The 23,428-nt window shown below is 46.6% G+C and overlaps 1 protein-coding gene across 2 annotated transcripts in view; it reads left to right on the top strand.

Annotated features, from left to right (window-relative positions):
- ANXA13 (annexin A13) overlaps positions 1–23,428 on the top strand; it is a 56,699-nt gene that overhangs the window by 28,179 nt on the left and 5,092 nt on the right. For both annotated transcript variants that reach the window (XM_007456044.1, XM_007456043.1), the window contains 7 exons: positions 7,781–7,875; positions 10,928–11,098; positions 14,269–14,302; positions 14,401–14,480; positions 16,104–16,172; positions 16,576–16,677; positions 21,295–21,370. In XM_007456044.1, the coding sequence (XP_007456106.1) occupies positions 7,781–7,875; positions 10,928–11,098; positions 14,269–14,302; positions 14,401–14,480; positions 16,104–16,172; positions 16,576–16,677; positions 21,295–21,370 (627 nt within the window). The remainder of the gene's footprint in view (positions 1–7,780; positions 7,876–10,927; positions 11,099–14,268; positions 14,303–14,400; positions 14,481–16,103; positions 16,173–16,575; positions 16,678–21,294; positions 21,371–23,428) is intronic.

The raw sequence follows: 23,428 nt of genomic DNA, 5'->3' as shown, positions 1-23,428 counted from the left end.
AATGCCGAGGCTCAGAGGTTAAATACTTGCCCAAGGTCAAAAAGATATGAGATGAGGGTAGGGTGATTGCAACCTAGGGCCATCTCGAAAAGATATCATTTGGATGAAGGTCTAGAATTCCCACCTCTACTAATAAGAGCAAGCCCAAGCAGAATCGTACCATTGGCAAAATTCGTCTGCAAGACCATGAACCTATCTTGTTGCTATACCAGCCCTGCAAGGTCTGGATTTAAATGTCTAGGGCCATGCTGTCCAACAGCCACCAAGGTGAGGCATACAGGTCACTTTTAATATTTTTTTAAACAGACCTCTCTCAAACTGCTTTTTTTTGGCCACGAGGCACGTGGGATCTTTGTTCCCCGACCAGGGATCATACCCACACCCTCTGCATTGGAAGCTCAGAGTCTTAACCACTGGACTACCAGGGAAGTCCCTATTTTTAATTTTTGAGAAGCCAGATTTTTTTTTAAATGCTGGTGAAATTAATTTTAATTATACTTTAGCTAACTCAATACTGTATCAAAAATATCATTTCAACAGATAGTCAATATCAAAGTTATTTATGAGATACTTGACGTCCCGTTTTTTGAATTAAGTCTCCAAAAGACCATATGTATTCTACACTTGCAGAACATTTCAACTTGACCAGCCATGCTTTGAGTCCTCAATAGCCACACGCATCCACTGTATCAGGTAGAGTGAGGTCAGAGGCCCTAGGCATCAAAAAGATTATGTGCACTCCTTAGCCGTTCACTCACCTATGCAAGTCAAAGTAATAAGAATGCTGTGCCATAAAATAATACTTGATTCTTACAAATATCATAAAACTGACAATTTCCTTGTTTGTGGTTTCTTTGGTGCCCCTGCTTTGCTGGCTCCTAAGTACCTGCTTGGTCTGGGTCTTGGTTAACCCAGAACCCCCGACGCTGACGCTGTCAGGCCTTCCTCTCAGGGCTCCATGCCCACCCTGTTGCCCCCATCCCAGCAAGGCCCTTCTGAAGATGACGTGTGGATAGTGTGTGGACCCCAACATTCATTATCCTCTTTTTTTTTTTTTTTTTTCTCGGTACGCGGGCCTCTCACTGTTGCGGCCGCTCCCGTTGCGGAGCACAGGCTCCGGACGCGCAGGCCCAGCGGCCATGGCTCACGGGCCCAGACGCTCCGCGGCATGTGGGATCTTTCCGGACCGGGGCACGAACCCGTGTCCCCTGCATCGGCAGGCAGACTCTCAACCACTGCACCACCAGGGAAGTCCCTATTATCCTCTCTGAAATGTAAGAGGATGTTTGTCATTCTCCCTCCGAGAAACACAGAAACAGGGGCTTAGAGGGAAAAGCTGCTATGGAGCTGCTATGGGCAGAGACGGCTGTGGCTGGCTTTGGGGCCTGCTGGGAAGCGGCTCACTCATTAGGCACCAGAGTCCCAGGGGTATCGGGGAGGGAACTTCAAACACAGAGGTCCCCACCCTGCTGAAAGCTTGGTGTGTTCCCAGAAAATGGCTGGAAGAGCCAAAGCCAGGAGGCCCTGCGGCACTCCCAGGGTTGACGGTCACCCAGTTCTGACCTCTACTGTGTAATTACTGCGTCAGATGAACAGTCAGAGCTGAGGTTCCTTCTTTTCTCATTTTTTTAAAAAGTCTTTCCCAGAACCACTGGGGACTGGCCCTAGTGCCTCAAATCATTGTAAATGTTTACAGGAAATTGTTCCACTGCACAGACGGCTTATATGACACACATACTGTGAAATGTAAAATGAGGTCACTGTTCGGTAAATCGCTTCTCAGTCGGGTAGTGGGAACAGCTCCCTGGATAAACCTGATACCCGGACTCAAAGGGCTCAAGAGAAATCTAGTCATTTCCAGGCTCTCCCACCTCCAGGCTGCTGCTGGGACATCCCCAGACTGCTTTGCTTTCTGCTCTCCTTTAAAAAAAAAACACTCAGGAAGGAAAGTCTAAAAAACCTTATTTTTAAAATTTTAACTCAATTTTCCTGAGTTATGCAGATATGGGTTGACTATAGCGACAGAGTAGAGGATTTCCTATTGGTCCCTGCTACGTACAGGCCACGTGAGTAGCACATACAGCTTACAACCATGCAGAGACCAGCTCCATCACAATGCAGCGCAAACGTCTCCATGCATGCATTTCCACATTCGTTCACTCAGCAAGGCAAGCCTGATGAATACTGAGAGCCTTCTCTGTGGATATTGCAATGAGCAAATCCCCCTGCCCCCGTGGGACTTGCAGTGTGGGGTGGCAGAGACAGGACAGAGGAGGAGGACAGGTAATGTGAGGGACACCGGCAGGTGTCCCAGAAAAGTCCAGCGAGTTGAGTCCTGAAAGAAGAATGGGAATAAAGGTGAGGGCCAAAGCTAAAGACCTTGCAGGCAGAGGCAAGAGGCCAGGCTGTTATTCTGGATTTGAAGGGGCCTAGATGGAAAGGTTCAGGCTGATCTGCTCCACAGAAAGGCCACTCTGGAGACTGTGAATGCTGATTGGAAAAGGTGAGAGCAAGACAGGAACGCCATCTGGGGATCAGCTCTGGTGAATGATACGACAGAGGTGAGGATGGAGAGCGATGGGTGGGTCTCAGGGCTACCAAGGAGGTGGATGGTGAGGTCTTCGTGGTGACAAATTAGATGTGGGGCGAGGGGAAAGAGAGAACCAGGGGTGAGCACCCGCACCCCTCCATTCCTGGCTGGCACAATACAGCGAAAGGGCCACCTGGGAGGCAGGAAGCCTCCTTCCAGAGATGACAACTGTAAGGGTAAAGGTCTGAGATGTGGAGGCCCTAGACCTGGGCTGGAGAAGCCCATGTGAAAAAAAAAACAAAGTTGGGGGGCTGGATTCAGAGATTTTTTATGAGAGAAAGAAATCGCTTTTGAGGTGAGATTTCTGGCACTCCCCTGGTTAAAAAGAAACAATGTCACAGAGGAAGTAACTGGATACACAGGACGCAGGTGAGGCTAGAGGAAGGACAGAAATAAGTGCTGGAAGTGAGCCGGAATGAGGCAGGCAACGAACGCTGACTATTGTTGCAAGTGAACTCATCCTAGAATTTTCTGTTTCTCCAACTGGAATCAGAGAGCTAGATCTTCCCGGAAACATAAAGGTGGAGCTAGTCCTTGAGACTAGGTGAACAGTCCACGGACACAGAGCTGGTGGCTGTCCTAGGAGCGGCGCACAGCTCTCCCAGCCCTGGGTCAGAGCAGTCTTTCTAAGTCCCGGCACTGGCTTTCCAAACGTGGCACTGAGGGCTGGGGCCAGAGTCGGGGCCAGAGTCAAACACTTGTCTTTGGCGACACCCCTTTTTCCTCCCTTCCCCGTCTCCAGCCAGGTCCCCCTTCATCCCTTCCCGCAACCTTGACCCAGATTTTTCCTGTTCCCAACCCGTCTATCAAAATGCATCTGCCCCGTATTTTGTTCCTTCAGGATCCTGATCTCTCAGCAGAACAGGAGCTAACGTACAAGTCCAACTAATTCTATTCCACTGAAAAATTGCCAAGCATGCTATTTACAGGCAGCAGACATTGAGAGGAGGGCCAGGAACAGGCTAGTGCAGGAAATCTCCAGACTTTGGGCTGTGAAGAGGGTTTTTTTAATTCCTTTCTTGAAGTCTTGAGATACTGCTGAGGACAGTGGATGGACTGGCTTCCTAGGGCTGCCATAACAAAGTACCACACACTGGGTGACTTTAAATAGACATTTATTGTCTCTCAATTCCAGAGGCCAGGAGTCTGAAACCAAGAAGTCCGCAGGCCGTTCTCCCGCAAGGTGCTAGGGAAGGACCATTCTATGTCTCTCTTCTAGCTTCTGGTAGCCGCAGGCGTTCCTTGGCTTGTAGATGCATCACTCCAATCCTCCGAACTCACACGGAGTTCTCCTGTGTCCCTTCACACATCTCCCTCTGTGTGAGTCTCTCTCTGTGCCCAAAGTTCCACTTTTTATAAAGACACCAGTTATATTGGATTAGGTCCCACCCTAATGATTTCATTTTCACTCGATTACTTACATACCTTAGAATGTGACCTATTTCCAAATAAGGTCACATTCTAAGGTACTGGGGGTTAGGACTTCAATGTATTTGGGGGAGACACAATTTAACACATAATAGTAGGTGTCCCGCAACAGCCAGGTTACAAGAGAGGAGTCAGATGGGACGTCTGCCGGTGCCAGGATGGACAAAGTGATAATATTCGAACAGAGCTTTACTATTGTCTAGATACTAATTTTTAGAGTCTCTGTCTCATCCTCTCACAACCCCTATGCGATCAGATTGTCATAACTTCCTTCTACCAGAGAGTAAAAGTGAGACTTGGGGCAGCACTGCCCAATAGAAACATAATGCAAGCCACACATGGAATTTCCAAATTTCCAGAAGCCACATTTTTTAAAAAGTAAAAAGAAACAAGAGAAATTAATTTTAATAATATATTTTGTTTAACTAAAGACATTAACATTCTAACAGGTAATCAGTATAAAAATTATTGAGATAGTGCTTCCCTGGTGGCGCAGTGGTTAAGAATCCGCCTGCCAATGCAGGGGACACGGCTTCAAGCCCTGGTCCGGGAAGATCCCACATGCCGCAGAGCAACTAAGCCCGTGAGCCACAACTACCGAGCCTACACTCTATAGCTCTCGAGCCACAACTACTGAAACCCACGTGCCTAGAGCCCGTGGTCTACAAGAGAAGCCACCGCAACGAGAAGCCCGCACACCGCAACAACGATCCAATGCAGCCAAAAATAAATCAATAAAACAAATAATTTTTTTAAAATTATTGAGATATTCTACACCCTTTTTTACACCAAGTCTTTGAAATCCAGTATGCATTTCACAAAAACACATAACTATTAAAACCTTAAACAGTCCTAAAATGATCTTTCATTCCTTCAGTGGTATGCATAGTACCACACCCTAGAAGAGCAGATCTGACAGGCAAGACGGACCCAACAGCCCCACTCACCCAAGGAAGACAGCAGTACGTGGCACCTAATAGTACACACTACCTTTCAGTGACCACTCCCTATGGCCTAGGTACCAGGCTTAGAATGTCACATACATGCAATCTTATGTATATTTTATATATATGTAATCTGATGAAACCTTACCTAACATGCAGTGACTCTAGAGATATATAAGCAATGCTCTTTAGAGGAACGGCGGGAGCAGAAACGTAATGTTTCAGGATTTCTGAAAGTGCCTGACCTACTGACAAATGTGGTTCCGGTGAGGTGAGTGAGCCTGGGTGCGTGTGTGTGCAGAGATGGGTCTAGAAGAGCAGTTTGAGACTGTGCTGCAGGAAGTCTCAATGTCACACTAAGCAGCAATGATTTAGTTCTGGAAATCATGAAGCATCACTAGAGGTTTTAAAATTAGGCAGTGAAATGAGCACACGCGTACTTCCAGATGATGATTCTGATGGCAGTGTGGAGGGTAGGCTGCACAGACCAGAGCCTGGTGTCAGGGAGGCTGAAAACCAGCAGGCTTGTTACGCAGTGGCAGGGGGAATGTAGAGGGCGGAGTCATCTCGTAGCTGAGACAGATGGGCGTGGCGGTGTCGGAAAATAAAAGAAACGGAAGGTGGGCCCTCAAAAGTGACTTTGGATTTTCTAATTCAGGTGATGCCACACACTGAGATGAAATTAACAGGGCGGGGAGTGGATTCAAGGATAGACGGGATGAGCTCTGCTTTAGCTCCGTGGGGAATTGAAAGGCCTTGGGATCCCCATGGGAAGCTGGCCACAGGCAGCTGGAAATAAGATCTAAACTCAGGAAGGGTAAGGGCTGGAGGTGCTAGTTTAGGATTCACCAGCCAAAGGGCAATGGTCACGGGTTGGGGTGGGGGGAGTTATGGCAATTAGCAAGGAGACCTGGCAGCTGAGTGTAGAGGGCAGGTAGCAGAAGGGCTGATGGAGGATGCTGAGAGGGAGATGGTGGAGGGGCTGAAGGGAGGAACGGAGGACAGAGGCAAAGCACTCAAGCAGAGAACAGTCAACAAATTCCAATAGTGCCGAACAGTAAGGTACATGCGGGAACTAAGAAGAGGGTCTGAGCTGTGCCTCAGTTTCCTCCTCTGTAAATACGAGTTTGAGCCAGAAGGCTTCTGACGCTCCTTCTAGCTCAGTCACTGGGGTGACAGCCCAGGGACAGTGGCCTCAGCACAAGTCTTGCCTGGATCTGAGGCAGCCCTGGGGCACTTGGTCATGTATGCTCCCCGGTGTCCCAGGACCCATGTGCACCTCAGGGCAACCATGGACCCCTACTTGGATTTCATTCTCACAATAGCCTTGTCTATTATCACCCCCATCTTATAGGTGGGAAAACAGGCTTGGTGAGGCTAATTATTTGCCTGATGTCATAGGGTTTAAGGGATTTGAATCCAGTCCGAAGAAACTGAATTCAAGGTTCGCTGATCAAATAGCCTTTCTCACCCTCACACCTGCAACACCTGGGTCATCTTTTCAATCCTGTCTCCAGGTTCAAAAAATGATACGCTCCCCTTCTTTCTTAGTCATTATCGTTTCAGTGCTGATCAAATACCTACAATGAACAAGTATTACTATGAACATCAGGGAAAAAATCGTTTTAGGAAGAGTGTGATTCAAAAGAGTTTAAAGGGGAACCGCCCCACATGCTCCCTATTAGGACTTCTCTCCTGAGATTAACAAGTTTATGGATGGGCTTGATACTATAGCAATTTGGGTCTATATCTTTTTTGTGTGTGTGTGGTATGCGGGCCTCTCACTGTTGTGGTCTCTCCTGTTGCGGAGCACAGGCTCCGGACGCGCAGGCTCAGCGGCCATGGTTCATGGGCCCAGCCGCTCCGCGGCATATGGGATCTTCCCAGGTCGGGGCACGAACCCATGTCCCCTGCATCGGCAGGCGGACTCTCAACCACTGTGCCACCAGGGAAGCCCTGGGTCTATATCTTAACCTCTTCCACTCCATTTTAAGTACCTGCAGACCAAGGAACATACCATATTTTTTTTTTTACAGTTTTTTTGAGGTATAAGTCACATACCATACAATTCACCCATTTAAAGTGTTCAATTCAGTTGTTTTTAATGTATTCACAGAAATATGAAACCATCACCACAATTTAGAACATTTTCATCACTTTAAAAAGAAACCTCCTACGCTTTAGCTATCACACCTCTGCCCACCCCCTCCCCAGCCACTATTCTACTTTCTGTCTCTATAGATTTCCCTATTCTGGACTTCCATATGGATGGAATCATAATATGTGGTCTTCTGTGATTGGCTTCTTTCACTTAGTAAAATGTGTTTAAGGTCCGTCCCATTCATACTGTAGAATGTGTCAGTACTTCATTCCTTTTTCTGGCTAAGTAATATTCCACTGTATGGATATAGCACCTTTTAATTATCCATTGTCCACTGATGGACATTCAGATGGTTTGCACATTTTGACACATTATGAATGATGCTGCTATGAACATCTGAATACAAGTTTTGTGTAGACATAAGTTTTCATTTCTCTTGCATTTATGCCAAGGAGTGAAATTAAGGAACAGACCATATTCGTTCCTCTTTCCACTACAATGCCTAGCATTGTGCTTCATGCAGTGTGAGGCCTCAGTGGATATTTGTCAAGTGAGTGAAAAGAATACAGTTCTCAGCATAAGATATTAAAGCCAAAGGGTCCACCTAGGTTCCACCAAAGCCTGTGACCACCACCCTGGCTTCCCCAGATCGACTAAAATAAACGTCCATCTTGTTTCTTGCTCATTGTGATTTTGTCTCTTTCTCCTGCACTTCAGGAACTGATGAAGCCACCATCATTGAAATCCTATCAAGCAGGACATCGAATGAGAGGCAACAAATAAAACAAAAATACAAGACAACGTATGGCAAGGTGACGCCGAGGGTCCTCGGCCGTGTGCACACGGCCTTGGTCTTGACTGTCTCTTCTGCTTCTTTTATGTTCCCGAGACAGTGAGGACTATCTTAAAGCTTTATTGAGTTAGCCCAAGAGAAACAAAATGAAACAACTATTTAAAACTTGAATTGACTTCAGAAAAACTGAAATGGCCTTGTTAACAGCCTATAAAATCAATATTGGTTAACTCATTATTTTTCCAATTGACTTCTTTTTAAGTTGATTCCTCAGTCTTTTTTTCCCACTCATTTGGATTAATTCCACATATTAACTTATAGATAGGCCAGGGATTTGAAAACCAGTTTTCACAGGTGGGTCTTTATGTAAGAATTCTTCATTTATTCAGGTGTCTTCAAGAATGATATATTCTTCATAAGTGATTGTTACAAAAACTAAAAAAACAAAAACCAAACCCAAAAAAACCCCCATTTCGTTAAGCATCAACGTCTTTTTCTTTCTTTACGTATCTTTTCTTTCATTCTTCTTGTTGATGGTGTTACATTTAGAAATCTTTAAGAATGCATTAGGCTTTCTGTTTTCTTTATTAATATAGCATGAACACGACTTAACATTTTCTTAATGTCATTAGAATTATCAGTTTGCCAGATAAATATTAATTATTATGCTGCATTCTAATCCAATTTTATACTTCCTTTACAGTTTCAGTAACTATGTATAAATAGGTATAGAGATAGAGGTGGATTTTCTTACTTATTTGTCACTGGGGAAGCAACAATCTCTCTAGGCCTTGGTCTCCTCACAAATAAAATGAAAATGGTAATTTGCCTTCCTTCTCAGGTTGCGGTGAGAATCAAGTAGGGTAATGCTGGCACCTACCAGTAAAGGGAGGCTGTGATAGGTATGATTGTTTCCACCTTAGAGAGAGAAAAAGTGGGGCTCATCTGTTTAAATGACTCATGCAAAACCACACACTTATTAAGAAAAAGAACCAGCATTCAAATCTAAGTCTTCCATCTCCAGGGCCAGCCTCCACTCCTGAAGAATCCATTGCCATGTGAGGAGCTATTTATTTATACATTAAACAGTCCAGACAGCTGTGCTTTTGTAGTTCTTCTGCTTCCCTCTTCACAATCAGGCTTGTCAATGTCACTCATTGATGACCTTGGTGAAAATAAGTGAAGCTTCAGTTCAGCTGCATTGAATTGAATTGAATGACATTGAACTTTCATCCTTGTCAGCAAGCCTGACTATAGCATCCTCTCAAGTGCTGTGTCTACTTATATCCTACTGATATGGAAAGTCAGATACAGGCATCTTAAGCTTTGGTGTAAAATAAGTGTAAATGGGTTCAAAGTGAGGACTCAGGGGCTCTGTTAAAGTGGGCTTGCTCTAGCACAAAACTCTGCAATACCTACATCTGCCAATCATTTGCTTACTTTCCAATTCTCAGCTGTGTTTCAAACAGCTGGGACTGCCAAAGAGGTGATCGAGAATCATACCACAAAGCTAGAAGACATTAGAGACCATCAAATCTAAAGTCAGCTGAGCTCCACAGAGAATAAGTATCCCAAGGTGACACAGCTAGTTAGCAGGAAACCAGGATTAGAGCCCAAGTCCAAACAGAATGTAAACACACAAGGATTTGTTTTCATCCTTGTGACGTACGAGAGCAGCCAGCTGGGATTTCTCTTCTCTACAGTTCTATATAATGCCCATCTGACTTGGAAAAATATTTCCAGTCTTCAGGTAGATCCACACCAGAGTACTGACCAAAGGCCTGTCTTCACAAGATCAGGTTAGATGCAGCAACTGCCATGGGATGGAGCCAGTAATATCACAACCTGCTATTAAGACTGCAGATCCCAGGGCCTTGGACAAAAATCTTCTGGGATTTTCCTCCCAGGTCCGGAGCTCAGAGGTTCATTTGAGAAATAGTTGATTTGCCTTCTCTCTGAAAGTTCCTTTCAACATGAAATCATCATCATCATCATCATCACTTATTGAACATTGAAAATGTGCCAGGCACTGTGTTCAGTGTTTACAAGGATTCTTTATTTAATTCTCCCAACAACCTTAAGAAGTCAGTCTTATTATTCTTCCCATTTTTCAGAGAAGGAAACTGACAGTTGGTGAAATTAAGCACATTTCCTAGGTTGCAGAGCTACATGACTGTGTTGTTAGACATCATGCCATGGTGCTGAGTAGCCAGGCCCACCCCATGCTGTAATTTGGTCTATCAGCTTCCAGTCTGACCCACAAGGGGCTGTCTCTGTGTGAAGGTCCTGCTCTGAGGTCCTTCATTTAACTTGGGACCTTGATGACTCTAGTTGGACTGAACGCCCATTCTTGACGCTTTTCTCATTAAACCATCAGGTCAGAGGGAGACAGTAGGAGCAGGCGGTTCACCTGTGATTGGAAGGGGCTTGCCCAAAACAGGACGCCAGTGAGAATTTCATGCACTTCCCTTCCCCCACCTGAGTTCTTTCCCACGTGTGTCCCTTTCAGAATTTAACAAAATGCCAAAGTGACTGTATATCAGGTTTGCCCAGGACAGTCCCACTTTAATTCCTGTTGTCCCCCTGCAATCATTAATAGTGCCCCCCCTTTCACTGTCAAAAGCATCCCAACTTGGACAATGAATGATCTGGTCTCCTAGGGATGTCAAACCTGTATTTCAGTCTTCTCTAGCCAAGTATTTGGAGATGAGTCCTTTATCTTATTGAGGTTCAGTCCATGGGGATAATGCAATACCTCTCCTGCCAGGGCTGTTTTAGGGATCAGTGAGGAAGCTCTCTGAACCCTAAAATATTCTGCAATGCTGGTTGTTACTATGATTCATCTTTGGGGTCCCCAACCCTGAGCAAGGGATCTGTCATCCACCTTGGAAGAAGGTGGATGGGCACTTGGGAGACGACTGTTCTCCAGAGCAGGTCACTCATGCCTGTAGAGCTCCAGTCTAGATTGTGCCCCGTGTGTCCACAGCAGGTGTCCTGCGGTGGGGAGAGCAGACACCTGTCCCTCTGCTCTCAGCACGTTCCCAGACAAGACTCTCGCTGTCTTCCCACAGGACCTGGAGGAGGTGCTCAAGAGGGAGCTGAGTGGATACTTTGAGAAGACAGCCTTGGCCCTTCTGGACCACCCCAGCGAGTATGCCGCCCAGCAGCTGCAGAAGGCCATGAAGGGCCTGGGCACGAACGAGGCGGTGCTCATTGAGGTCCTGTGCACAAAAACCAATAAGGTGAGTCCCAGCCGAGTCCTGGACCAACTCCCAGGTGAGCGTCCATATGCCCATCAGAGATGGTTACAGCAGCCAGAAGGGAAAGTCCTCCCTGCATTCCACCCACAGGGTGAACAAGTGTCTGGGCAGAAACGCGTCCACTTGGTTCACACTGGAGAGATCCCTCTTCCAATCTTCTGATGGTCAGTCTTGGTGTTGCTGCTCCTGGCTTGACAGGATAGATCCTTCCAGAAGCACAGTGTCAATCCAGCTTTCATTTTTCTAAAGAGATGCACAGTTTTACACGAAGGAGGAAAGTTCTACTTTACCCTCCCAGCCTGACTTTGCAGGTCGCCTGGCACGAATAATACAACAGCCCAAGCATGGCTGCATCTAGCAGAGAGCACAAGAACAGGCAGGGGGGTGGGGGTGCCAGGGGGGGTCCCAGTGAACACCCCCGGGGCCGCCACCACTTCCCCAGAGGTTTCCACGTCCTCTATCCTGTCCTCCCCTGGTCCCTTGGGCACATGCCACCATCTCAGGAGCTGAAAAGGACGTTTGTTAAGGCCCTCGCAGAAGCCCATTCATCTTTGGTTCCAGAACCCATAAGGGCCAAGGACTTCATCAGGAGAAGAGAGGGCCCACAGGGCATTATCTGGGGAAGCCCTGCCTCTTCCACAACACCCATCACATAGAATGGGGAGGTCCAGCGAGGAAATGCCAGGAAAATCCAACATTCTTGAGGCCTCCGGGTAGGAAGCAGAAACAGCACTTGCAGCAGATGGCGAGGAAAGCTGCCCCAGCGCTCTGACACTGCGGTGCCGTTTGAGCCCCCGAGTGCCTACCACCTGGGCTGGTTCCTCCTGCCCAGCCTGTGCTGTCCACCCACGTCTCCTGAAGCACCACCAGGCTCCACGCTACAGCTGCAAACCCCTTTCTTGAACATCTCTGGACTTCTTTTCTTCCCAAAGGATAATAAAACCCCTCCATTTGGGGAGATTCAGGTTAGGATTGTGCCTTAAGGGAGGGTTAGCACAGGAGGGCCGTATCAATTCAGTCCAACAACCACACAACTCTCCTTACTGAATATTCCCATCCTTTCCAGAAGGACCAAAGTCCTAGCGACCAGGCAGCCAATATTTGGGCAGCCTGCCTTGGCAAGAAGGTTAATTTGGTCGTTACTTTTCTTATTTTTTTTTTTTTTTTGCGGCACGCAGGCCTCTCACTGCCGTGGCCTCTCCCGTTGCGGAGCACAGGCTCCGGACGCGCAGGCTCAGCGGCCATGGCTCACGGGCCCAGCCGCTCCGTGGCACGTGGGATCTTCCCGGACCGGGGTACGAACCCGTGTCCCCTGCATCGGCAGGCGGACTGTCAACCACTGCGCCACCAGGGAAGCCCTGGTCGTTACTTTTCTAATCACACTTGCCTACACGTGGTTCACCCGCAGCCTAATTTCTTTCAGGTCCTGGTCTCAAACAATGAGCAGGTTCTTTTTTTTTTTTTTTTTTTTTTTCAATCAAATAGATCTGACAGTAAAAAGAAGAAAAGCAGGGAGAGAGCAGGGCCTGGGTTCAGGCAGATCCTGAGAGTGGGCTGGAAGGAGGAGAAAGGGGAGGGGGCTGCAGAGTCACAGGTGTTCGGCCCCCACCTGCTTCCTCCTCTCTCCCACCCACCGAAGCAACATCGGCCTGGCCCTCATCTTCTATCGCTCCCTCTCCCTTCTCCCCATCACTGCCCCATGACTTTCATTTTAAACAGTTTATGAGAGATGCTGTAGGGAAATGCCTGCTCTTATACGCTGCTGGTTCAAGTGTAAACTGAGGCAGCTCCCAAGTGGGTCAAGCCATTGCAATATACAGCCATACTTTGTTTCATTGCGCTTCGCTTTACCGCGATTTTTCAAATAGCATGTTTGTGGCAACCCTTCATCAAGCAAGCCTATCAGCACCATTTTTCCAAAAGCATTTGCTCACTTCCTGTCTCTGTGTCATATTTTGGTAATTCTCACAATATTTCAGACCCTCCACTGGCAGAAAGATGACGACTTGCTGAAGGCTCAGGTGATGGTTAGAATTTTTAGCAATAAAGTTTTGTGGGTTTTTTTGCGGTACACGGGCCTCTCACCGCTGTGGCCTCTCCCGTTGCGGAGCACAGGCTCCGGACGCACAGGCTCAGCGGCCATGGCTCACGGGCCCAGCCACTCCGCGGCATGTGGGATCTTCCCGGACCGGGGCACGAACCCGTGTCACCTGCATCGGCAGGCGGACTCTCAACCACTGCGCCACCAGGGAAGCCCACAATAAAGTATTTTTAAATTAAGGTATGTGCATTGTTTTTTTAGATATAATGCTGTTGCACACTTAACAGACCACAGTAGAGTATAATCATAACTTTTGTATGTACTGGGAAACCGAAAGATTCGTGTGACTCGCTTTATTATGATACTCATTTTATAGGGGTGGTCTGGAACCAAATCCACAATATCTCCAAGGTGTGCCTGTAAAGCAGTTCTTCCTGGCACACTCCCTAGAGAGAGACTTGCACTCCTGTACACAGCAAATTGTTTACTGAGTGCAGCCTTCTTTGAGGTAGAGAAAAACTGAACACAGCCTAAATGTCCATCAATCAGAGGCTGGCTAAATAAACAGGGGCTTGCTGTAGGATGGAACCTTTTGTATCCATTAAAAAAAACACTAGGTGACTAAGTAATGTACAAGCCTAGCTGGACCTCCAAAACCTATTACTGAGTGAAAAAATAAGTCAAAGAACAAACAATATGAACAGTATTCCACTTTTTAAACACATACACGAAACAGTTCTATATATTTGCAGTAGCACAAACATATATATACAAATGTAAAGGGAAAATATGCACTGAACTTCTAACACTGGCTACCTGGGTGGGGAAGGGAGAGTGAGATGGGGTGAGGGGGTAGTGAAAGAAGATGTTAGCTTAGCTGTAATGTTTTCACTTTTAACTAAGGATGACATATGCTAAAGGACTCCACACAGCTGGGGACTTGCTCTAGGCCTAGACCTTGACCTGTAGGGACAACCCCCTTTGGAGGAAGTCATAAAGGCATCCTGGGTCCAAAGACAAGCTCCTGCCTCTTCCCTTTGCTTGTCTCTGCCTATATTATTGATTAACCCCACCGTGGAGTATTGATTTTTTTTTTTATTACCTCTCCTAGGAAATCATCGCCATTAAAGAGGCCTACCAAAGGTGTAAGTGACCGTTTGTTCTGACTTTAAAGAATGTTCCTTCTAAAATACCTCTGGGAGACTAAATCTGCTTTCTCTCCTCCTTTCTTCTTCCCCAAAAGTATTTGACAGGAGCCTTGAATCAGATGTCAAAGGTGATACAAGTGGAAGCCTAAAAAAAATTCTGGTCTCCCTGCTACAGGTAAAAGTAAAAAGGTCTAACCTGCTTTATGATCTTGGGAAACAGCCCTTGGCAGCATGGGACCATGATGAAAAAGGCAATTTAGATGATAAACATTTCCTTCTTTTATTAAAAATGTTACTGAGGGATCATCAACCTGTGTTCTGTCAGCCCAGCTCATGTGAAATTATTCAGTGGGTATTTTTCCCATCATAACAATCCACCTAGTCATTTGCAGTTTACAATCCCTTTTTGTTAGTGAGTTATCTCATTAAGCATCACCACCTCACTTTGCCAGTGAGGAACCTCTAGGTGTACACACAGTAAGACACAGCTTAGGAGCAAGCACCAGCCCATCTGACCCCAAGTAGGGCCCTTTTCATGACACAACTTACTTCCAGGATTTACCCCAAGTCTAGGCCTGTAAGAACTGCTGTAGGGAGCTTGGCCTGGAAAGCAGGGCTTTAAGAATTGGCCCTGCTAGGACACAGACCCCGCGGCCCCCAGCCAGATGGCATCTGCACTCTCATTGACACACCTATCTTTATGAGCTTTGTGTGTTTCCTCTGCTTCATTACTCTCGATGTGGAGAGACTGATAGCAGAGAATACACAGTAGGCTTCACCTGTAGCACAAACAGTATATAAGTGTTCTCCTGCTGTATAACAAATTGCTGCAAACTCAGCAACCTAAACTATGCAGACCCATGATCTAGCAGTTTCCTTGGGGCAGGGGTCCTGTTGCGGGTTAGCCAGGGTCTCGCCAGGCTGAAATCAAGGTGTCGGCCAGGGCTGCCATCTCATCTGAGGCCTGGGGTCCTCTTCCAAGCTCACTGGCTGTTGGTAGATTTCGGTTCCCTGTGGTTGTACGACTGATGTCCCCGTGTTCCTGCTAGCTGTCAACCAGAGACCACTCAGCTCCTAGAGGCCAACTGCAGTTCCCTGTCGTGGCCCCATAGACAGTTCAGAGAATGGCTATTTGGTTTCTTCCAGGCCAGCAGGAGTTCATGTCTCTGACTTCTTCCATCTCTGACCTTAAAGAGCTCACCTGATTGGGTCAGACCTACGCAGGATAACTGATTAGGGATTTTAATTACATCTATAAACATCCCCTTTGCCATATAAACATAATATGATCACAGGAGTGGTCTCACCATATTCACAGGTCTTACCCACACTCAGAAGAAGGGGATTATACAAGAGTGTGGGCCACCTGGGTCATCTTAGAATTCCACCTGCCACTAAGGGCTTAGGTTAGACCTCCAAAACTTTCCATGACCAACATTCAGGGCTCTTCAGGGCTGGGACCCTGAGAAGTGAAACTTGATATTTTGGAAGGAAGACTAATAGCTTCCCAACAGACTCATTCTAGGCGACATCATGAGGTTTCTTAGAGGTCAGTGGGGTTTGTGAGTGACCCTGGTTTCTACAAAAAAAAAAAAGGAAAAATGTGTTGTCACAGAAGCTACTCTGTTTATCAGTTGTGCCCAAAAGATGGCAGCAAAGAGCAGCATTGCCACTTTGCCAGGTTTTGTCTAGCTTCAGGCCACCCCTCTGAAATCACCCCCTTTTCTAGGACTTTCCCTTTTTGTTTTCTGTGGTCAAGCAGGAACTCAAGTTAATAACAATGTGTTGATTTTTCTAGGCTAATCGCGATGAAGGAGATAATGTAGACAAAGATCTAGCTGGTCAGGATGCCAAAGATCTGTACGATGTAAGTATGCAGATGTGCCAGTCTCTGCAAATCCTTTTTTTTTTAAATTAACATTATTTTCAACTGTTATTTTATTTTATGCGAATTGGAATTACTTGGGAAATAAGTATGATCTTTAAAATATTTTTCATATATATGGTCATGAACCTAGAAGAACTGCTTTTTCTATTCTTATATTCTGGGGTTAACCACCTTAGATCCATTTTGGAACAAGGGAAGGTATAAATAATATAAATATATGAGGTATACTTGTGGGTTAGAAGTTTAAAGTGCTAGACCGATCAATGTGGCTTAGATTCAGTGCATATTTTACTGTTTCCTGTAAGGGAGGCCTGGTCACAGCTCTGTTTATTCAGTCTTTTTGCAAAAGGCTTTTTCAAAATGTTTACACTCGGCTCTCTAGGCAGGGGAAGGCCGCTGGGGCACGGACGAGCTTACCTTCAATGAAGTCCTGGCCAAGAGGAACCACAAACAGTTACGAGCCACCTTTCAAGCCTACCAAGTTGTAAGTGACCCAGTACTAAGGCAAGGAGTTCACACGGAAACTGAGTCTCAAGTTATTTCCAAAAGAAGCCGAGTTCTGGGATGTGGAACTGGGTGGCAGGGGGTGGGGTGTCTTTGACAATAGTGGTTCTCTATCAGGGGTGATTTTGCACCCCCCAAGGGATATTTGATAATGTCTGGAAACATGTGGGGTTGTCACAACAAGGTGCACTGGGGCAAGCAGCACTATTGGCATCTAGAGCGTCAAGGCCAGGGATGCTGCTGAACAGCCCACAGTGCACAGGGCACCTCCCACAACAAACAGTCATTCGGCCCCCAGTGCACTGCTGAGTCTGGGAAACCCTGCTTTGCAACAGAGGCTAGGGAAGCAGGGGAGTGTCAAGTTTAGGAGCAAAGCCCTAGAGTCAGAGGGTACAGGTTCAAATCCCGGTTCTACCACTAACAAGTGACCTGATGTCACCATCCTCATTTGTAAACATCGACACCCCACCCTCACGGGGTTATTTTAGGTGTTAAATAAGATAAATATAAAAGGATCAGGACAGTATCTGGCATGTGGTAAGCTTACAAATGTTTGCTGTTACTATTATTCCAATTGACAGTTGGGCTAACAGTGCCTACTGCTCCCAAAACAGATGTGATAATACCTCAGAGATACACTCTTGGAAAGATGTGTATCAGTTACTCTTATACAATTATTTTTTTAATCTAATGATAATTTTAAGTCAACGAGGTGAGTTAGCTATTTCAAGGCACTTAGTGGTTAATCCTTCCCTGAAAATCAGTCTTTAATTGCAAGAAGACTTTTGTGGAATATCAGATTTTGTCTTGGTCTCCTATTTTATATTTGTGGAATGCTTTTAACTATTCAAAGGACCTCTGTGCCCTGTGTCTCATTTCAATTTCACAAGAATACTGTAACTCAAAAGTAGGCTGAAGAGCCATTGTTACCCACAACTGCTGGTGGAGGAAAATCTGTTACAAGTAAGGAACCATCTGTAACTTATCAGGACCACACAGCAAGTCAGTAGCAGAAAGTGGATGAGAATTCCAAGATTCCCCAGCCTGAGCTCCTACCTCAGCTAGAGCTGGCCGCTCCTCACTCAAAATAGCATTTCCTATGTGTTGCCAGCAGATGAAAAGACAACAAAGCTTTGGAATTTTATCATCACTGTATATAAGCCCTTAGGGCCCTCTGCTTTCAAATCCTGCCCAGAGCCGTGATCAAAGGCAGCTGACCCTGTACTCCCCTGGCCCCTGGGCCTGGAGCTGTGTAGACTGAGCTGGAAGCCTTCTCCATGACCTAGACCCTCTTCCCATAAGACTGGGGCCATGGATGGAGTTTCTGGGGTGGCTGTCATTGGGGATCACTATAGAAACACACATGTGTGAGGGTGTGTGTGTGTGTGTGTGTGTGTGTGTGTGTGTGTGTGTACATGAACTACTGACTATCTAAGGATACTCCCTAGGCTGATTGTTCTCAAAATTAATCCCCACACAGCAGAATCCGTATCACTTGAGACAATGTTTAAAATGAGAATTCTTGGGCTTCCCTGGTGGCGCAGTGCTTGAGAGTCCGCCTGCCGATGCAGGAGACGCGGGTTCGTGCCCCGTTTCGGGAAGATCCCACATGCCGCGGAGCGGCTGGGCCCGTGAGCCATGGCCGCTGAGCCTGCGCGTCCGGAGCCTGTGTTCCGCAAATGGGAGAGGCCACAACAGTGAGAGGCCCGCATAACGCAAGGAAAAAAAAAAAAAAAAATGAGAATTCTTAGTGCCGGCCCTGGACCTACTGAATCAGCTTCCTTGGAGTTAGGGTCCTGTAGTCTGTGTTTTAACAAATCTTCCAGATTCTGATTCATGTTAAGGTTTAACAAGTCTGCTCTAGGCTACTAGCTGTATGACCCTGGGCAAGTTATTAAGGGTTCTGTGCCTCAGTTCCCCCAACCGTATAATAAGGATAATAATAGTACCTACTTCACAGGGTTAGTAAGGATTAAATGAATTAACAGATTTAAAGCATTTATTGCCTGGCATGAAGTAGGTGCTCAATTAACACTGGCAGTTGTTATGAGTCGCCTTATGTGAACTGACAGTGTCAAAAAACAGAGCTAAAACTCAAATGGTCAGTAAGAGAATCAATTGATCTGATAATTCTTTACATGAAACCAGCTCTAAAATGCTACCTATTCATCATTTCGAAAGCCTTGTTGGAACATTGTTCATCTTTATCTTTATCATTGATCTTCTGAATTCATCCTGATCTTGGGAACCTGGCTCCATAAATTTTCTCATGATCTCTGGCTAAAAGCACTAAGATGCTAGGGTCAGATCAGTGAAGTGTATCATACGGCATAGGTTGTCCTGGCATAGAGTCGAATTTTAATTTTTGGCGCAAAAACTCAGGTTTTTGCCCTTAATCTGCCCTCTAAACCTGAGTCTTAACTGTTGACACTCTCAGAGATCCCAGCCCAAGCAACAAAGCTTCCCCAACTCTGCAGCATCATGAAAGATTATTACCGTCCCCAAATCTAGCAAATATGAAAGGCTTGTAGAGTTATAAAGGTCCCCAAACATGGCTCAGTATAAATTGTAGGTACACATACCCATAGCCCCAGGTCACTGCCTCACCACCACACCCCTCACCATAAAGTTCTCCCCTCCCCTAAAGTGTTCCTAAGCCCATTCCAGAACCTTTAGCCCTTTAACTGCTATAACCAAAGTCAGAATGCACAGGGTTCTGCCGTGGGCACGCTGTCAGTTTGGGGCATTGGTTTTAAAAGAAAGAAATGTGTCTCCTATTCTTCTAATAATCTCCCCACAGGCAATGCTACCTGGTAAACTAGAAGCCTTTGAGGCTTGTCTGGAATCCACCCTGGCAATGGGTTTTTGTACCGAGATCAGAAAACCTGGTTTTGTCCAAAGAGCCCCCCTAAGAATTAAGTGTTCCAATAAGTGAGAAGCATTCCATTTGCAAAGGAGCATCTCAGTAGCTTGGGCCAGTGGATTGTTTTCCATTTGTGCTCAATGGAGTCCCTGGAGGTGCCTTGGTAGCTACCAGGAGGGAATCGGGGGTGGGGGGGAAGGAGGTAGGTAGAGAAGCAAGGGCAATGCCGTCTCACTGTATCTCATGAATAGTGCCCCGGGAGTTGGGCAGCGAAGAGACTGAGAGGCCGGGAACCTGGCATTACCATCTAGGGCTGCGGTAAGAAGCCCATCTCCCGCCTCCCCAGAACAGTTCTGCTTTCCTGCTTTTATCTGTTGTGTAGGCTGAGATGCTACAGAAAATTTAAAAACACTGTTCTAGCCCAGTACTAATAATAATAATGGAAAGTGGTTTAATGTGAGGATTTTTTTTTTTTTTTACTAAACACAGACCTGTGTGAGGACAATGTCCTCTGGAAACACAGTCTCAGTCTACACAACAAGAACCCTGTTCATGGGAAAAGTGATAGCCGTTTCTTCTGAAATAGCAGCTCCCACATCCAACCCCCAACACCTCAGAACAGCTAAGAAAGGGACTGAAAGCTCCCCCCAATCCAATCCCCTTCTTATCTAGGTCGATTCCACACCAGACCTCTAGATGGGCCAACTATGATGAGGACATCAAGCTACGGGTTTCATTAAATCTGGACCCTCCTTACCCCCACATCTATTGTGCTCGTATCACAAAGAATATGTTGTTTACCAGTGTTTTCAGAATAAACTACATAAACTCCACTGGCATGTCCTCAAAGGCCCCAATTATTTATAGACTCACAATTGTGTCATATCCTCAAGAGATAATTTCTAAGAAAGAAGTTTCAGTATTTCTAATGCTTAACTGCATTTCCCAAACCCAACCAAAAGTTCTCCTTTCTCTTTATATGCCTGCCCTGAGCTTGGCCCAGGCGGTACTTGTGTTAAGCGTGGTCACAATTTACTCTGAACTTCAGCTTCTATAAATATTTGGAAGGAAACCTAATGTGTAATGCTGTGCAGAACGAGCTGGCGGTGAATATAAGATCATCTGGAGTCTCCGCAGAGGGAAAGAAAGCAGCATTTGACGTGGTCAGCCCCTGGCTCCCAGCCCAAGTAGCCCCACAGTATCAGAAACATTAGACCAAGTCCTTACCGTGAACTTCACAACCTCTATTCATGTCACCCAAAGTGTAGGTGCCCGAGCTCCCAGTCTCAGTCCACAATGGATGAAGGTGTGGGAGATGATTACAACCATTGCCTCCTGGAAAACTGGAAATGGAAAGAATTTTTATAAACACATAGGAAACTCAAGTACGATAGAAACATAAAGAATATTGTTGCAGTATTTATTCATTGTTTTTCCACTCCCTGATTTCACAGAGGAGGAAACTGAGGCTGAGGGAGTGGTCCTGACTGGGGTCACATCCATTAGGGGTCAAATCGGGACGAACTCCTAGGCCACGAGAGTCCCCACTCGAATGGTGGGCAACCATCCCCAGCCCTGCAAGGGCTGAGGCCAGAGAGGAATCCCAGAGTTCCTCTGGTCCTTGCGTGACCAAATCTGGAAGAGAGTCTATTGCTTTTTGTAGAAGAACGAGCCTCAAGTGCACCAAAGGCCAAAAGCAAAACCTGGACTAACAGCTGCACTTTCTTTCTCCAGCTCATTGGCAAAGACATCGAAGAGGCCATCGAAGCAGAAACGTCAGGAGCTCTGCAGAAGGCCTACTTAACTCTCGGTAAAGTAAAGCTAGGAAAGCCCCTGATTTGGGTTGGGCTCCCTGGAACCAGACTTGGAGACAGAGGTTTCTGTGCAGGAAGCTTTCAGGGAATAGCTTGGGAACCACACATCTAAGCAGCATTGGGAAGGGAGAGAATGAATGTGATGCAGCTGCAACAGGAGCTGTGCTGGTCCCCCAAGGAGCCCTGGAGTCAGGATGTCCAAAGCGGAGGCAAGGGGACCAGGTCTTCACACGCCACATCAAGCAGCTGTCAGGCTGCACCCAGGGAGCATCTGCAACCTTGGGGAAGATAGCTCCCTCTTTTGACTCCTAATGAATATGACCCCAGTCAGTCCCTCCCTCCTGAGAAGGGACTCAACCCTGAGCAGCCAGCAGGTTAACACTTGGCATGAGTGCCTGCTGTCCTGAAGACAGCAGCTGGGGGACCTACCACAGCATCCACGACAGTCCCACTAAGATCATGGAGCCCCGAGAGCCTCCATCAACAGCCTGGGACCATTGTCTAGTCTCGTGGGGCAGCACGCGGTTCATGTGACACACGCTCAAAAGCACCCAGGTTCGGATCCAGGAACAAGTTTCTGCGGGTGCCTGATGGCCCAAGGGTGACCTTTTCCATTTGGTTCCCTTCAACACTGGAATGAATGAGGTCTGTGTAGAAAGCAAGGCGGGGGAGACTAGATCAAGGCCGTGCCAAGCAAACGCCAGGCATTTCTCTCCAGGTGTTGCCTGTAGGCAGGAAATAGCAGAGAGATGGGTACCGGGCTGTGGCTGGCAGGCTCCTTTCTCATTTTTGCAAGCCCTGGAATGAAGGCATTGTCCATTGTCCACACTCCGGTGGCAAGGAGGCCAGGGCAGCAACCCAAATGGCACGAGAAATGGAGAGAATATCCCCAGAAGAAGAGAAAGAACCAAAAAAGCAGCCCCTGGAAGCTACAAAATGTGCTCTCGCTGCCAAACCCTTTTGTTTTGTTTTTCTGATGGGATTTTGGGGGCAATGTCAGCAATTGATTTTTTTTTCCACCCTCATTTTGCATTCAGATTAGCAGGTCTGCTATTGTTATAGAGGCCTGAACATCCTTAACGTCACTCCCGTCCCACAATGGATACACACAGATGACTGTCCTTAGGGCTTTAAGGATGAGTGTGTTAAGTAAACGGAGAGATCTACTCATGGCCCAGCTACAAGGCTCCAAAGCCTTTCTGTACCTACAGTGTAAAGAAGCAGGAAAACGCCAGAGTTCAGTCAGAAGATTAATACTAATTCTTATTAGTATTAAGTATTAATGGTAATAAAACCATTCAACCCTTTAACATTTACTTAGCACCTGCCTGGGCCAGCAGTTGAGCCAGGCGTGGGGATCAGAGGTAAATAGGTCCAGTTCCTGTTCTTAAGAAGCTTCAAACTCATGGCAGATACACACAAATCAACAGACTGAGCTACAGTAAAGATAAAACCAAAAACAATCAGAGCACAGCAGGTACAGAGGAAGGAAAGGACCCATCCCTGCAGTTGGGGGGCCATGAAATGCAGGAGTTGGGTGGACTCCACTGGTAGCAAATATAAAAGAGATTAGAAAAGACCTTGAAAAGGAACCACACAAAGAGTGGAACATGACTTCATGACTAAATTCTCTACACACTCCCCACCCTGCTCCTGCCTAACTCATAAAGATGCCAGTTTGCCACTAAAATTGAGGAGGAGTTATGAGACCAAACGGTTCCCACCGCTTGCAGCCTTTGGAGCAGCACTTCTCAAAGTGGGGTCCATGGACCCCCTGCATCAGACTCACGTGGGGAGGCGTGTGAAAGTGAAGTTTCTGGAGGCCCACTCCAGGTTACCCACTTAGGACTTCCTGGAATGCAGCCCAAAGCCACACATTGACAAGCTCCTCCCGTGATCATCTTATGCCCCCTGGAGTTTGAGAGCCCCTGCTCTGCAGGTCAGGAGGGGCAAGAGGCACCGCGGGCTGGCTGGCTGCCCTTCCTCTCACACGCATGAAGATCTTTATTCCCGCATCCTCCCAAGCTGGCCCCACCCAAACTTTCGGGGTATTC

This window comes from Lipotes vexillifer, unplaced genomic scaffold (assembly GCF_000442215.2).
Source record: "Lipotes vexillifer unplaced genomic scaffold, Lipotes_vexillifer_v1.1 scaffold84, whole genome shotgun sequence".
In the NCBI taxonomy this organism is placed as follows: Eukaryota; Metazoa; Chordata; class Mammalia; order Artiodactyla; family Lipotidae; genus Lipotes; species Lipotes vexillifer.
Note: the sequence above shows the minus strand (reverse complement) of the source record. Positions and strands in the feature narration are given on the sequence as shown.